At 42.1% G+C, this 17,013-nt stretch overlaps 2 protein-coding genes across 2 annotated transcripts in view; one reads left to right on the top strand and one right to left on the bottom strand.

The window, feature by feature from the left end:
• The window catches only part of LOC127343959 (uncharacterized), a 120,377-nt gene extending 118,444 nt beyond the window's left edge, over positions 1-1,933 (top strand). Inside the window, exon 6 of the mRNA XM_071822218.1 lies at positions 1,696-1,933. Within this exon, the coding sequence (XP_071678319.1) occupies positions 1,696-1,933 (238 nt within the window). The remainder of the gene's footprint in view (positions 1-1,695) is intronic.
• A 13,917-nt stretch (positions 1,934-15,850) lies between these two features.
• On the bottom strand, positions 15,851-16,483 carry LOC127332060 (uncharacterized). Its single transcript, XM_051358313.1, has one exon. It carries the CDS (start codon positions 16,481-16,483, stop codon positions 15,851-15,853), a length of 633 nt encoding a protein of 210 aa, XP_051214273.1.
• Positions 16,484-17,013: the final 530 nt, after the last annotated feature.

Below are 17,013 nucleotides of genomic sequence, written 5' to 3'. Positions count from 1 at the left end.
ACGCTACGAAAGGAGGCATAGATCACATCAATACCATCATAGCAATAGTTAACTTCATAATCTACAAGAGATCACAAGCATAGCCTACGCCAAGTACTAACACGGATGCACACACTGTCACCATTACACCGTGCAGGAGGAATAAACTACTTTAATAACATCACTAGAGTAGCACATAGATAAATTGTGATACAAAACACATTGCAATCATAAAGAGATATAAATAAGCACTTCACTATGCCATTCATAACAGTGAATAAGTATTCTGTGAAATATAGCCTAAGAGACCCACACGGTGCACACACTGTCACCTTTACACACGTGGGACAAGGAGTCTCCGGAGATCACATAAGTAAAATTCACTTGACTAGCATAACGACATCTAGATTACAAGCATCATCATATGAATCTCAATCATGTAAGGCAGCTCATGAGATTATTGTATTGAAGTACATAGGGAGAGAGATGAACCACATAGCTACCGGTACAGCCCCGAGCCTCGATGGAGAACTACTCCCTCCTCATGGGAGACAGCAGCGTTGATGGAGATGGCGGTGATGTCGATGGAGGAGCCTTCCGGGGGCACTTCCCCGTCCCGGCGGCGTGCCGAACAGAGACTCTGTCCCCGGATCTTGGCTTCGCGATGGCGGCGGCTCTGGATGGTTTCTCGTACCGTGGCTTTTCCGTATCGAGGTTTTAGGTCGAGGGGGCTTAAATAGGCGAAGAGGCGGCGTCAGGAGGTCAACGAGGCGACGACACCATAAGGCAGCGCGGGCCACCCCAAGGTCGCGCCGGCCTATCATCTTGGGCCCCTGTGGCCCCCCTCTGGCGACTCTCGGGTGTTCTGGATGCTTCCGGGGATTCTAAGATGCTGGGCGTTGATTTCGTCCGATTCCGAGAATATTTCCTTACTAGGATTTCTGAAACCAAAAACAGCAGAAAACAGCAACTGGCCCTTCGGCATCTCGTCAATAGGTTAGTTCTAGAAAATGCATAATAATGACATAAAATATGCATAAAATATGTAGATATCATCAATAATGTGGCATAGAACATAAGAAATTATCGATACGTTGGAGACGTATCAAGCTTTTCTGGAACAAAAAATAGCAAAAAACAAGAACTGGCACCTTGACATCTCGTTAATAGGTTAGTCCCGGAAAATTCATAAAATCATTATAAAGTGTGAGCAAAACATGTAGGTATCTTTACTATTAAACGCCGATCGGTGGTGGTCGTCCGTAAAAAAACCGGTGTCAGTTTGGTACGTCAAAATAAACCTGGATCGATCGACCGTCACCGTCCTAGCGTCTTACGCGAGAAAAAACCGGCAGCTTCTAAGGCCAATTAGCGATCCCACGGCAGAAAAACGGCAAGAGGGAGAAAAACCAGCCTTAAGGTACGTCGTTTTAAAACTACCCATCAAATTAAAACAATTTACAGAGCTTTGCCACCGATAAGTCAACTTACCGGTTCGATTCCTCTATTTCCCCATGCCTCACGCCATGTTCCTCCTCCGTGCGGAAGCGACGGGACTTCCCTCCCCGCCCAACAACACCATCGGGCTTTCTCAGTGCTTAGCTGAGTGAGTGCTCGCACGTCGTGTACGTCCTCCCTGTGGGGAACTTCACGGCCGCGCAGGCGCTAGCCGCTGAAGCCTGGCGCGCAGGTGCTGGCTAACCTGCTGCATCGTAGGTGTGGATGTTCCTGCCGGAGGAGCGTCAACGCGTGGCTTCCCTGCAACCTGTCCCGCACCGAGCCGAGAGTGAAGCTCAACGACACCGTGATGAGGATGCTGTCTCCTCTGGACTGCGTAGCTGCTGCACCTCACGTGCTGGACCTCGCGTGTGGACGTGTGTACAAGTACGACTCGGCAGTGCATACAACCTGCTCGATAAAATGCTCACGTAAGTCTGCACAACATCAGTTATAAATTAGTTCATAAGCAGCAGATAATAGAGAATTAGCATCCGTTGTTGCAAGGATAATACTATACTTGCGAACATGTGCCACTGGAAATGCTAATTAGGATTACCTTTTATGTTTGAGAACTCTACGTCCTACTCCTACACATGAGTACATGACACATCCACACAAAAAAAAGTGCGTATTGTTGACTTTTGCATTAGAATAAGTGTTGTAGTTTCCATTAGAATAAGTGTAGCTGCATTTCAGTAATCAAATTATGAACACTAATATTATTTGAGTTGAGTCACACATGACCCACAACTTCAAAACCATTTTAATGGAAACGGCATGGATGTCTGAAACGAGTTCCAAAATATACTGATCAACAATGAAGTTGTATGCTTTCAACTCCATTGCAGTTAAGACTCAAGTGATGCATCTCTATGATGCTTTACATTTACGTGCTTCATGGTGTTAATTTTAATTAAATTCTTATAGAAATCACCAAAGATTTTTCCAAGTGGTTCAATCCAACAGATATTGATGCTTCCTCAAAAAGACTTTTCTGGAAAATGTCAGCTGAAAGCTCCTATGCATCTACTAATGACCAAGATTATTAGATTCCTAAGCCACCAAAAAATTATAGTTCCCATGAAAAGTTGTTTCCGGTTTAACGTATCAATACCTATTCCATAGATTTTTTTTCTCTACCAGGAACCATATTTAAACTGGTGACACGAGGATTTTCAGTCATTAGCTATCCTGGTCTTTTCTTGCATCGATTTGCAATGATCGGTGAAGGACACGGTAAATAAGGGCTGAGACCATGAAGGTAGTACACATTGCGCGACATGCATGTGTTAGGGGGTTGGTTGCGCAAGATTGTTAAATAATAAATTTTAGCCCGTAGCAACGCACGGGTATTTGTGCTAGTTGTCATAAAACTAGAATGGAACATTAGATATTATAGATACATTGGAGACGTATCAAACAACAACAGCAGTTCATGGCATATAAAGCATACAACAGCTAACAACATAGCAGTAGATCATGCATTAGAGCATAGCAGCAGCCAATAGCACAGTAGCAGGCCAAGTAGTAGCGCAAGAACAACAACAGTAGCATGCACAACAAGGGAGCAGCATGGCATTGCCAGCAACCTCAGAGAGGAAGGCATGGCCAGTGACCAGGGCATGGAGAAGGAGAGGAGAAGAGAGGAAGAGAAGAACAGGAGGCGTACCTGGAGCTAGGCGCTGTAGGCGTGCCATGGCGGCACGACGGCACACACCTGGTCACGGCGGCGCCAGGCCAAGATCGAGCACCACTGCTCCGGCGCACCACCAGCGTGCTCTCGACATCACCACGGTGCCTAGGAGCATCAACGCGACAAACATCGCCGCGGATCTGATGTCTACTCACGCTTCTTTTCCTGTAGACAGTGTTGGGCCTCCAAGAGCAGAGGTTTATAGAACAGCAACAAGTTTTCCCTTAAGTGGATCACCCAAGGTTTATCGAACTCAGGGAGGAAGAGGTCAAAGATATCCCTCTCAAGCAACCCTGCGATCACAATGCAAGAAGTCTCTTGTGTCCCCAACACACCTAATACACTTGTCAGATGTATAGGTGCACTAATTCGGCAAAGAGATAGTGAGATGCAAGTAATATGGATGTATATGAGTGGTAATAGCAATCTGAATAAAATATGGCAGCGAGTAAACATGCAACAAAACAGTAAACAAACGGAGATTCGATGCTTGGAAGCAAGGCCTAGGGATCCTGCTTTCACTAGTGGACACTCTCAACAATGATCACATAATAGAACCACTCTACACTCTCTTGTTGGATGATGAACACCACTAGTTGTGTAGGGCTACAAGAGCACCTCAATGCCGGATTTAACAAGCTCCACAACATTCGATATTCATATTTAAATAACCTTAGAGTGCATGATAGATCAACACAATTATACCGAGTACTAACATAGCATGCACACCGTCACTGACAGACTATGAAAGGGGGAATAAATTGCATCAATACCATCATAGTAATAGTTAACTTCATAATCTACAAGAGATCACAATCATAGCATATACCAAGTACTACATGATGCACACACTGTCACCATTACATCATGGAGGAGGAATAGACTACTTTAATAACATCACTAGAGTAGCACATAGATGATATTCAACTAGATCACAAAGAGAGAGAGATGAACCACATAGCTACAGCGGAGCCCTCAGCCCCGGGGGTGAATTACTCCCTCCTCATCATGGAGACAGCGATGGCGGTTAAGATGGCGGTGGAGACGGCGGTGGAGATGACTCCGGGGGAAATTCCCCGTCCCGGCGGCGTGCCGGAACAGAGACTTCTGTCCCCCGAATCTTGGCTTCGCGATGGCGGCGGCTCTGGAAGGTTTCTCGTGCCGTGGCTTTTCTGTATTTATGTTTTAGGTCAGGGACCTTTATATAGGCGAAGAGGCGGAGTCAGAAGGTCGACGAGGCGGTGACACAACAGGGGGGCGCGGCCCACCCCCTGGCCGCGCCGGCCTGTCATCTGGGGCCCACAGGGCCCTCCTCTGGTGGCTCTCGGGTGTTCTGGAAGCTTCGTGGGATTCTAAGATGCTGGGCGTTGATTTCGTCCAATTCCGAGAATATTTCCTTACTAGGATTTCTGAAACCAAAAAAAGCAGAAAACAGGAACTGGCACTTCGGCATCTCGTCAATAGGTTAGTTTCGGAAAACGCATAAAAATGATATAAAGTGTGAACAAAACATGTAGGTATTGTCATAAAACAAGCATGGAACATCAGAAATTATAGATATGTTGGAGACGTATCAGCATCCCCAAGCTTAGTTCCTACTCATCCTAGAGTAGGTAAACGATAACAAAGATAATTTCTGAAGTGACATGCTACCAACATGATCTTAATCATACTATTGTAAAGCATATGAGATGAATGCAGCGATTCAAAGCAATGGTAAAGACAATGATTAAACAACTGAATCATATAGCAAAGACTTTTCATGAATAGTACTTTCAAGACAAGCATCAATAAGTCTTGCATAAGAGTTAACTCATAAAGCAATAAATTCATAGTAGAGGTATTGAAGCAACACAAAGGAAGATTAAGTTTCAGCGGTTGCTTTCAACTTATAACATGTATATCTCGTGGATATTGTCAACATAAAGTAATATAACAAGTGCAATATGCAAGTATGTAGGAATCAATGCACAGTTAACACAAGTGTTTGCTTCTAAGATAGGGAGAAATGGGTAAACTGACTCAACATAAAAGTAGAAGAAAGGCCCTTCGCAGAGGGAAGCATTGATTGCTATATTTGTGCTAGAGCTTTTATTTTGAAAACAAGAAACAATTTTGTCAACGGTAGTAATAAAGCATATGCATCATGTAAATTATATCCTACAAGTTGCAAGCCTCATGCATAGTATACTAATAGTGCCCGCACCTTGTCCTAATTAGCTCGGATTACCTGGATTATCACCGCAATACATATGTTTTAACCAAGTGTCACAAAGGGGTACCTCTATGCCGCCTGTACAAAGGTCTAAGGAGAAAGCTCGCATTGGATTTCTCGCTTTTGATTATTCTCAACTTAGACATCCATACCGGGACAACATAGACAACAGATAATGGACTCCTCTTTAATGCTTAAGCATTCAACAACAATTAATTTTCTCATATGAGATTGAGGATATTTGTCCAAAACTGAAACTTCCACCATGGATCATGGCTTTAGTTAGCGGCCCAATGTTCTTCTCTAACAATATGCATGCTCAAATCATTCAACTCATGGTAAATCGCCCTTACTTCAGACAAGACGAACATGCATAGCAACTCACATGATATTCAACAAAGAGTAGTTGATGGCGTCCCCAGGAACATGGTTATCGCTCAACAAGCAACTTATAAGAGATAAAATGCATAAGTACATATTCAATACCATAATAGTTTTTAGGCTATTTGTCCCATGAGCTATATATTGCAAAGATAGAGAATGGAAATTTTAAAGGTAGCACTCAAGCAATTTACTTTGGAATGGCGGAGAAATACCATGTAGTAGGTAGGTATGGTGGACACAAGTGGCATAGTTATTGGCTCAAGGATTTTGGATGCATGAGAAGTATTCCCTCTCAATACAAGGCTTAGGCTAGCAAGGTTATTTGAAGCAAACACAAGTATGAACCGGTACAGCAAAACTCACATAAAAACATATTGCAAGCATTATAAGACTCTACACTGTCTTCCTTGTTATTCAAACCCTTACTAGAAAATATCTAGACCTTAGAGAGACCAGTCATGCAAACCAAATTTTAGCAAGCTCTATGTATTTCTTCATTAATAGGCGCAGAGTATATGATGCAAGAGCTTAATTATGAGCACAACAATTGCCAAGTATCAAGTTATTCAAGACATCATACCAATTACTACATATAGCATTTCCCGTTTCCAACCATATAACAATTAACGAAGCAGTTTCAACCTTCGCCATGAACATTAGAAGCTAAGAACACATGTGTTCATATGAACCAGCGGAGCGTGTATCTCTCCCACACAAGCATTTATTCAAACAAAAACAAAAATAAAAACATACAGACGCTCCAAGTAAAGTACATAAGATGTGACCGGATAAAAATATAGTTTCAAGGGAGAAACCTGATAATTTGTCGATGAAGAAGGGGATGCCTTGGGCATCCCCAAGCTTAGATGCTTGAGTCTTCTTGAAATATGCAGGGATGAACCACCGGGGCATCCCCAAGCTTAGAGCTTTCACTCTCCTTGATCATATTGTATCATCCTCCTCTCTTGACCCTTGAAAACTTCCTCCACACCAAACTCAAAGCAACTCATTAGAGGGTTAGTGCATAATCAAAAATTCACATGTTCAGAGGTGACACATTCATTCTTAACACTTCTGGACATTGCCCAAAGCTTCTGAAAGTTAACGGAATAAAGAAATCCATTCAACATAGCAAAAGAAGCAATGCGAAATAAAAGGCAGAATCTGTCAAAACAGAACAGTCCGTAAAAACGAATTTTATAGAGGCACCAGACTTGCTCAAATGAAAATGCTCAAATTGAATGAAAGTTGCGTACGTATCTGGGGATCACTCACGTAAATTGGCAGAATTTTCTGAGTTACCTACAGAGAATTAGGCCCAGATTCGTGACAGCAAGAAATCTGTTTCTGCGCAGTAATCCAAATCTAGTATGAAGACTTTACTTGGCACAACAATGCAACAAAATTAAGATAAGGAGAGGTTGCTACAGAAGTAACAACTTCCAAGACACAAATATAAAATAAAAGTACTGTAGCAAAATAACACATGGGTTATCTCCCAAGAAGTGCTTTCTTTATAGCCATTAAGATGGGCTCAGCAGTTTTAATGATGCACTCGCAAGAAATAGTATTTGAAGCAAAAGAGAGCATCAAGAAGCAAATTCAAAACACATTTAAGCCTAACATGCTTCCTATGCATTGGAATCTTGTAAATAAACAAGTTATGTAGGCATAATGCAACAGGCATAGGAAAACTAGACAAGCTCAACTTCAAAATTTTAAGCATATAGAGAGGTGTTTTAGTAACATGAAAATTTCTACCACCATATTTTCCTCTCTCATAATAATGTCCAGTAGCATCATGAGCAAACTCAACAATATAACTATCACATAAAGCATTCTTATCATGAGTCTCATGCATAAAATTATTACTCTCCACATAAGCATAATCAATTTTATTAGCAATAGTGGGAGCGAATTCAACAAAGTAGCTATTATTATTATTCTCATCATCAAATATAGGAGGCATATTGTAATCATAATCAAATTTATCCTCCATAACAGGCGGCACCAAAAGACCACTATCATTATAATCATCATAAATAGGAGGTAAAGTATCATCAAAGTAAATTTTCTCCTCAATGCTCGGGGGACTAAAAATATCATGCTCATCAAAGCCAGCTTCCCCAAGCTTAGAATTTTCCATATCATTAGCAACAATGGTGTTCAAAGTGTTCATACTAATATGTTCCATGGGTTTTTTAATTTTCGCATCAAACCATCCATGTCTTAACTCAGGAAAAAGAATAAAAAGCTCCATGTTGCTTTCCATTATGCCAAACTAGTGTAAAACAAGAAACAAAAAGATGCGATTGCAGGATCTAAAGGAAATAGCTTCGAGCACTTACAACGGCGCCGGAAAATAGCTTAGTAGCCGAGATCCAGAGTGTGAGTACCTTTTACCTTTCCTCCCCGGCAACGGCGCCAGAAAAGTGCTTGATGTCTACTCACGCTTCTTTTCCTGTAGACAATGTTGGGCCTCCAAGAGCAGAGGTTTGTAGAACAGCAGCAAGTTTTCCCTTAAGTGGATCACCCAAGGTTTATCGAACTCAGGGAAGAAGAGGTCAAAGATATCCCTGTCAAGCAACCCTGCGATCACAATGCAAGAAGTCTCTTGTGTCCCCAACACACCTAATACACTTGTCAGATGTATAGGTGCACTAGTTCGGCAAATAGATAGTGAGATGCAAGTAATATGGATGTATATGAGTGGTAATAGCAATCTGAATAAAATATGGCAGCGAGTAAACATGCAACAAAATAATAAATAAACAGAGATTCGATGCTTGGAAGCAAGGCCTAGGGATCCTGCTTTCACTAGTGGACACTCTCAACAATGATCACATAATAGAACCACTCTACACTCTCTTGTTGGATGATGAACACCGCTAGTTGTGTAGGGCTACAAGAGCACCTCAATGCCGGAGTTAACAAGCTCCACAACATTCGATATTCATATTTAAATAACCTTAGAGTGCATGATAGATCAACACAATTATACCGAGTACTAACATAGCATGCACACCGTCACCGACAGACTATGAAAGGGGGAATAAATTGCATCAATACCATCATAGTAATAGTTAACTTCATAATCTACAAGAGATCACAATCATAGCATATACCAAGTACTACATGATGCACACACTATCACCATTACATCATGGAGGAGGAATAGACTACTTTAATAACATCACTAGAGTAGCACATAGATGATATTCAACTAGATCACAAAGAGAGAGAGATGAACCACATAGCTACAGCGGAGCCCTCAGCCCCGGGGGTGAATTACTCCCTCCTCATCATGGAGATAGTGATGGCGGTGAAGATGGCGGTGGAGACGGCGGTGGAGACGACTCCGGGGGCAATTCCCCGTCCCGGCGGCGTGCCGGAACAGAGACTTCTGTCCCCCGAATCTTGGCTTCGCGATGGCGGCGGCTCTGGAAGGTTTCTCGTGCCGTGGCTTTTCCGTATCGATGTTTTAGGTCAGGGACCTTTATATAGGCGAAGAGGCGGAGTCGGAAGGTCGACGAGGCGGTGACACAACAGGGGGCGCGGCCCACCCCCTGGCCGCGCCGGCCTGTCATCTGGGGCCCACAGGGCCCTCCTATGGTGGCTCTCGGGTGTTCTGGAAGCTTCGTGGGATTCTAAGATGCTGGGCGTTGATTTCGTCCAATTCCGAGAATATTTCCTTACTAGGATTTCTGAAACCAAAAACAGCAGAAAACAGGAACTGGCACTTCGGCATCTCGTCAATAGGTTAGTTCCGGAAAACGCATAAAAATGATATAAAGTGTGAACAAAACATGTAGGTATTGTCATAAAACAAGCATGGAACATCAGAAATTATAGATACGTTGGAGACGTATCAGGATCCCGTAACCCTAGCCACAGAAGGGGGGTCGGGGACGAGCGGAGGCGACACAATCTCCAGATCGAGGCGGATGGAAGTGAGCGGCGTCGTGAGATAGATCGATTGCGACCCATTCCCGCTGCCAGAGACCACCGGAGACGGCCGAGAGACGCCGGCGACGACGACGGTGACACGGAGTCGCGGGAGCGAGAGAGGTGATTAGGGTTAGATCACGAGGAGGGCGACGCGAGCGACTGAGTCGGTTGGGCTGAGCCCAACGGGCTGGTCCAACCTAACCGCTCGGTCGGTTTGACATGTGGGCCTAGGAGAGGCAAAATGGTCTTTTGACCATAGGGTTTTATTTAAAATTTGAAATTAAATCTAAAAACCCTAAAATAACTCTAAAAAATAAAAAAAAAATATGTAGACCACTTAAAATTTTGAGAGCTATTCAAATCTAATACTCTCATCATAAATTGAATAAATTTTAAGAAAGAATATGAGGAAATACTACCAATAAAATTGAATAAATAAGTCATCAATTTTTTAATAATTAAAAGAAGAAGAATTTCATAATTATTCTAAATAAATTGGAAATCAAAGAAAATAAATATTTCCTTTGATTAAACACCTCAATACAAATAACCAAGAATTATTTAATAGCTCTTAAGGAGTATTATAAATTGTGCTTATTCGCCACCTCAGATATTAAAGAATTAAACATCGGGAAGGGGGAACAACCCTAAAAATCAAATTCATGCATATTTGAATCTTTAACCATTGCCCTTATCGGACAATGATGCTACCTTTCACAAATAGAGGACCAGGGTCAGTCCAAACAATCCAACTGCACTACCTTGCAGTCACCAGGCAAGTTCATCGCTTGCTCATGTCACTTTGAGTATTTTTTTTATCATATTACCTGCAAAGTACTATACTTATCACTCTTGCATGAAAAGCAAAATACTATTTTCATAACTATGAATATGACTATGTGGTGGGCAATGGAACCACGGTATGAGTATGGTGGAGGTTCCATTGCAATGGGTTTATATCCATCTAGGATTAACAACAAATATCGTCCAGTGATTCTTATGCCATAATACCCGTGTTAACCATAAGATCTGGAGTGGGACAGAGTAGTCAGTTGTGTGTCTTCCTCTCGTTCATCAATGGATGTGCTTACCGTAGTCAGTTGAATCCCGAGGGACAGCTGGAGTGGGTGGGGAACTCCCAAGTCCTCAAGGTAATGTGGTCTATGATGGGTTGCAGCAGGCCGACGAAGGTATCGATGTCGTGATACCCGATATTAGTCGAGGTCATATGGTATCCAATGGATACGCTGACCAGCGAGGACCCAAGGTCGGAACTGCAACAAAGGGTGAGTGTTCGGGGTCACGGAGAAACGCAATGATTGGCTAGGACCTTATACCGGGCCTCGCACCACGGAAGTGTGGACGAGAAAGCTGCCCGGTTGGCACTAAGGTTAAGATCTCTTATGGCTAAAGCAACGCACCTCTGCAGAGTGTAATGAATCGTGACCTGTCACTCCCTATTCCGGGTTTTGGAACAGCGAACGCGGCTGGAAAGGAACCCCATGAAGTTCTAGACACCCGGTGAAGGCTGACGGACATAGCTCTTCGGAATAAAAGCAACCTTTTAAAGAAGTGCTTATAAAAACATGCATTGGCATTTTACTTTCTGGTCTAATGCCGTAGCTAGTGCATAAAACACCTCTTTCCTATAATGAATTTATTGAGTACGCTCGTACTCATACCTCTTATAATCCCATACTTAGATTGTTTGAATCACCTGGAGGAGGCCAATGAAGGACCGGAAGGAGCAGATGGGATCTGCTATGAAGAACTAGACCTCTCTGGAGGAGTAGAGGAGGTATACAACTTTATCGTGTACGGAACCGGGGATGTTCCGGAAGAAGACAACGTTGTAGAAACCCGAGTAGTAGTAGTAGTAGTAGTAGTAGTAGTAGTCGAGCAGCACGAACTCTATAGTATTTAGCTGCTCGAGTAAAAATGGTACTAAGCCTTCTTAGACCTATATTGTATAAGTTAAGTAGGGTTCACCTAGAACCTTTGAGTTATCCTCTATGGATCTAGGAGGAGCTCCAATGTGATGTACATATATGGCTTGTAATCTTAAGTGAGTGAAATAAAGACCAACTATGGTTATATTGTACTACTCTGAGGGATTTAATATTTGCGGATTGGTACTTCGCACATGTTCTGTCAACGACTGGCATACTACAACATGCAGTGGTATGCAGGGTCACCACATTTCAGCCCCTAAAATAAGAATTTTTTTCGCGATCATATGTCCACCTTCACCTCCAGCACACGCACCGCCGCGATAGGAGAAAACAAGGAGGGCAGAGAAGAAACTGGATGTAGCACAAGGTTCTTCCACGAGGTCACCAAGATGAAATGCTCCCGGTATATGCAAATTCTTTGCGAAAAGGGGGTCTCTTCCCAAAACAATTGGACTGCTAGACACGTAGGGAACCATAATGGATTTTTCTTCTTCTCTCTTTGACTAATTTTAATTTTTTGATCCTGTTAACAACTAACGTGGAGAAGTTCGGACTAATTGGACTTAATTATCCATGCAAAGCAAGTTGTGGTACCACCCGTGCACCCTTTGCAAGTCATGGGACTAAAATGCTCCTTTGGTGCAAGTTGTGGGATGAAAAGTGTATATTCCTCTTCTATAAACTACCCGACTTTGTCTGCAGCTAACTACATCATGTTTCTTCTAGAAACCGACTATGAGCATCTCTAGTCGATCCCTTATAATTGTTTAGTAGAATTTTGGTTTTACTCTTTTAAATAATCACACCTAGACGAACCCACAAACCGGTTAGAGGACTAAAAAATTTACTCCTGGGCCACCCTGGCCCCTAAATATACTCAGTTGCATCCTCCATAGGGTAAAACTCGGCCACACACCCTCCACCCATAAACTCCCCCACCCACACCGCACCATCACTGATGGCGCATTTGTTGATACCCCATAGCGTCTGCCTGCCCCCTGTAGCGTTCGCCGACTTCCTGCCCCACTATGACTCGCTCGGCGGAGGTTGTCGTTGCTAGAATCTGACCGGCATGTTGTCGCCAAAAACTTGTTCTGGGGACCTCCTCTGAGCCCCTCCGTCGACATCCAGCGGTCTCGAAGCACCCATGCCCCATCCGATTCGTTCAATCTATCGTCTCGGGTCCATGGAGATGGAATAGGCTGAGCCGGTCTCTACGCAAGCTCTCACTGTTGTAGGGAGCGCCCGACTCATTGCCGGTAGCGTCCTTCCCTTTTCATCCCGAGGAACCACCAATGGCATTCAACACAACTCCAACAATGTATTTTTTTTGCCCTTTCATGTGAAAAAGGTAGAAGATGACAATAATGCATGATCATTCCGCATGTATTGATCAAGTTCTTCTTCAGGAGGCATTACACTCTTAGAGTCGAAAGCAACCATTTGATTAATTTTGGTAAGAAATTCACCAACACAAGTGAAGAAACTAGATCACTAGCATCACTCTTAAATAGGGTCACATTCTTGTTATGAGTTCCAATGCTAGCTAGGGTTGATCAAGTGAAGAAGATAGAGCAATATGATCTATGCGACCATGTTAGTGATTTGTGTGCACTATGCGACTATGTTAGTGATTCGTATGCACTATGCGACTATTTTAGTGATTTTTATGATGATGTTATGAATTTGTATGACTATGCTATGGATTTATGACTATGTTTATGTGTAATTGCAACAAAACCGATTCTTTTAGGGAGTTAATTTTAGGGGATCACCTAGGAACCGATTTTTTTAGAGGACTAAATATAAGGAGAGTTAAAGGATACTTGGCCGAATAGAGTGCTAAATCATAAGGGATCGGCTAGAGAGATTCTCTGAGGGGTAGTTTCCTCCGCGTGTTTCAAAACATCTATGGTGAATGGAGTATTAGTTCTAGCTAGTTTGCTAGAAGTGGTAGCTAAGCTATGTAGGCAATTGACTACACCTGAGAAAAGAACCCATGGCGGTTTCCATGGACACTCTAAAATATAAGCTCTCCCAAGATCTCGTATGTCGGCTCAACAACTTCGACTTATGTTTGTCGTATATGAACGTGCATGGTTGAGGTAACAAATATGGTGGTGCCCTTCAACATGATATGACCGACATAGATTACAATATATGGACACTACAATAAATGAGATTCATGGAAATATCAAGGCCAAAGATTTAAGACTTGAAGAATCATAATTCTATCAATTAACGGACGTATTAGTATTGATATGGATGTAACACAAAAACTAAGGAGGACACCTTCTACATATTTAAGAAACATTCAAAGTTAGGGAATTTTTAGTTGGTGCATATGAAAATTTAATTTCCAACTAAAAAACCCACGTGCATCACAGAAATAAAGTCAAAGAGTATGACAATGGTCAACCATCTATGAATAATCTAAAACCATTTCCGTACAATTAGTGAAGGAAGTTAATGAACACAAATATTTTTTGTACAATTATTTTGAGTTTGCCGATAGTGATACTATTCATGGTAGGTTAACCAGTGACGAAAAATAGTATCCATGCATGCCAAATTGTATTTATTAATATTCTCTATCAGTATGTATGTCAGTGGGCTACTTAGCAAGTGAAAATTGATGGGGTAAAGATTATCAATAAGGGGTGTGTGTAAGTATTCAAAAACCAGAGAGGCCGATGTCATTCTGCTAGAGTAAAATATACTTATTTGATATTGCACTTATCAAAGTTAATAGTTAATTTTAACATCAATTTTAGATTATTAAGTTCCTTTAGTGATGAAAATACAAGAATAATATGCTCGAGATATTTTTAGGATGATAGTAGACAAAGATCCTTACAAGACAAACAATAATGATTCTTACTAGGTGAAACCAATGGAGCTAAGATTGTCACTTTGATTGTTGGTGTGTCACATTTTCAAATACTTTCGTGTCTATAGTGTACATATTATTTGATGAACGTTTCACATATTTTAAAAGGTAGAACGTAAAATACGTAAATAAAGAGTCTAAAGTAAGGGAAAGAAATACACTAAGAATTTACAATAAAATTCTCAGTGTTTACATGGTTATTAGCGAGGATATTCCGTATCATAATTTAATTTATTTTTATATGCTTTTAGAAATATCAACTAAACATCATTGGTAGAATTTAGTTAGTTTTTGGACCATAACAAAATTGATTTTGATTGCTGAACGATAATCTGAATATTATCATAGCATAGTAATTCAACACCACATCATGGGCCGAACTTTAGTTTAATTTGGTAAACAAGTATCATATACAAATGAATTATTTTTTCTTTCATATTCTATTTCCAAAACTGGCAGAATAATTTTATGCACAAATTAAACATGATGTTACTCCAAATATGTGATCATTTTATTATAGTATTTGTGTTGATTTTAAATCTATATATTTTTTCTAACATATACCACCTGTGTCCAAATTTAAATGACGCAAACCTATTTAGATGTTCATGTTTTCATATCAAATTTATTAATGAATGTGGTTTATCATTTATGTGATATAAAAAGTCATACACTAAATTTGTATTTGAAAACATTTTCTAATGTATATTTTTAATACCATAATTATTATTTATCATTGATCAATTGAGGGTCAAAGTTAGAGCACGCAACACAATTATGCCATGTTAATGTGGACGAAAAAAGTAACATATATATGTGAAATCATATATTTATTTATCATTTATGTATTATCCAATAAATATAATGCCATCGAATTTGTGGGCCACTTTGATAGTTTACAACAAAAAGAAGTATCTCTGCATCCTATGAAACCTTGTCAGAAACAAACATGACAAATTAAAATAAGCAAAGAAACTTAATAATAAGGAAATCAAAGTTGCAGAATGGAAATATATAATTTGGAGAGATGAATCTAGTACTCCGTAAGTCCCAATGTCGTCCTAAGATTTTCAATTGATCAAAAGGCCAAAACATATACACACACCAAAAATACATATACATACATTATATAAACGAAAGAAATGATAACAGTAACAAAAGGATCACAAATTAATTACGCACGATGCACGCATTCAATAAACCATATGCATGAACTAATGCGTTATGTGTATATGCAGCCTGTGGATGAGACTATGAGTTGCACTAACTGCTGTTGCACTACCATGAGATCAATGCCTGGGACGACGCCCGAGCCTGAGCTCCAGGTCCAGCTCCCTCTCCGTCTCACCTTCCTGCCGCTCCGACCCTTCCGGCGCCTCGCTCGACCCGCCATGATCACGAGCTGCTGCACCGAACAGGCTCAGCTCCCTGGGACTGCCACTGGTAGGGTTCGCGGAGGCGTCCGCGTCAACTACTCCGGTGGCAGCCGCTGTGCCCTGGTAATTCATGGTGAAACCGCCGGTCCTGCTTATCGCCATCGAGGTTACTGGAGGCACCGGGGGCGGGGGGTACGCCAGGAAGTTGTGGTGGTTCTGGTTATAGCACCCGAAGTATCGGGACGCCGACGATATCGATGTGGTGCCGCTGGGCGCGTCGCGTAGGCTGGGTTTCGCGCGGTCGCGGCGGTGGATATTCATGTGCCCACCCAGCGCCTGCGCCGTGGTGAACCCGCGCTTGCAGAAGACGCACTCGTAGTACGGCCGGCTGACCGCAGCAGCGGGCACCGGCGGCGCGGCCAGCGCCACTTCTTCATCCCCAGGCTCAGCTCCGGGCGGCGCCTCTGCAACCTCCGGCGGATCAGGCGAGCGCGCCATCTCGTCGCCTGATCCCGCCGTGAGCTCCCTGTTGCTGCTGCTCGCCATGTGCGCGCTACGGTGATCCCCGATCGATCAAGTTTCTGATGATTTCAAGGGTTTGGGAATCGGTAAACGGATCTTTGACGAAGAGATGGCAAAATGTGTGACTGAGTGCACAGGGGGCTGTAATGTAAGTATTGGGGGACGGGGACAAAGAGGAAAAACATCGGAATCGTCAGCAGGTTCTGAATAAAAGATGGTAAATGGTCTCTGCCGGCCTTGTTGCCTTGCAGCTGCCTCGCTATCCAGTACCGTGCGCTGCTGTTTTGCAGTGGAAACGTTTGCAGCTGGTGCTTCACACATAAGTATCGTGTATTTTATCTGTGAGTGAGTATGCAGTATAATAGTGCAGGCATTCACATGCCCACTCGACGGGTCTGTTTCATATATATAACACTCAAATAGGCATACGTTGCCATCTAGGTAAAATATAGTTATTCTACACGTAGCCGGTTTCTTAACCGTATGTAAATTTTGTCTTATATCTCGAAAATTAAGAAGAACATACCTATTGAAGAAAACATAGACATGGCATA

Source organism: Lolium perenne, chromosome 1 (genome assembly GCF_019359855.2).
Source record: "Lolium perenne isolate Kyuss_39 chromosome 1, Kyuss_2.0, whole genome shotgun sequence".
NCBI lineage: Eukaryota > Viridiplantae > Streptophyta > Magnoliopsida > Poales > Poaceae > Lolium > Lolium perenne.
This window is presented reverse-complemented; position numbering and strand designations above follow the sequence as displayed.

Excerpts from the sequence above, each read along its gene's own strand:
- LOC127332060 (XM_051358313.1), bottom strand. The coding sequence starts at position 16,483 with ATGGCGAGCAGCAGCAACAGGGAGCTCACGGCGGGATCAGGCGACGAG.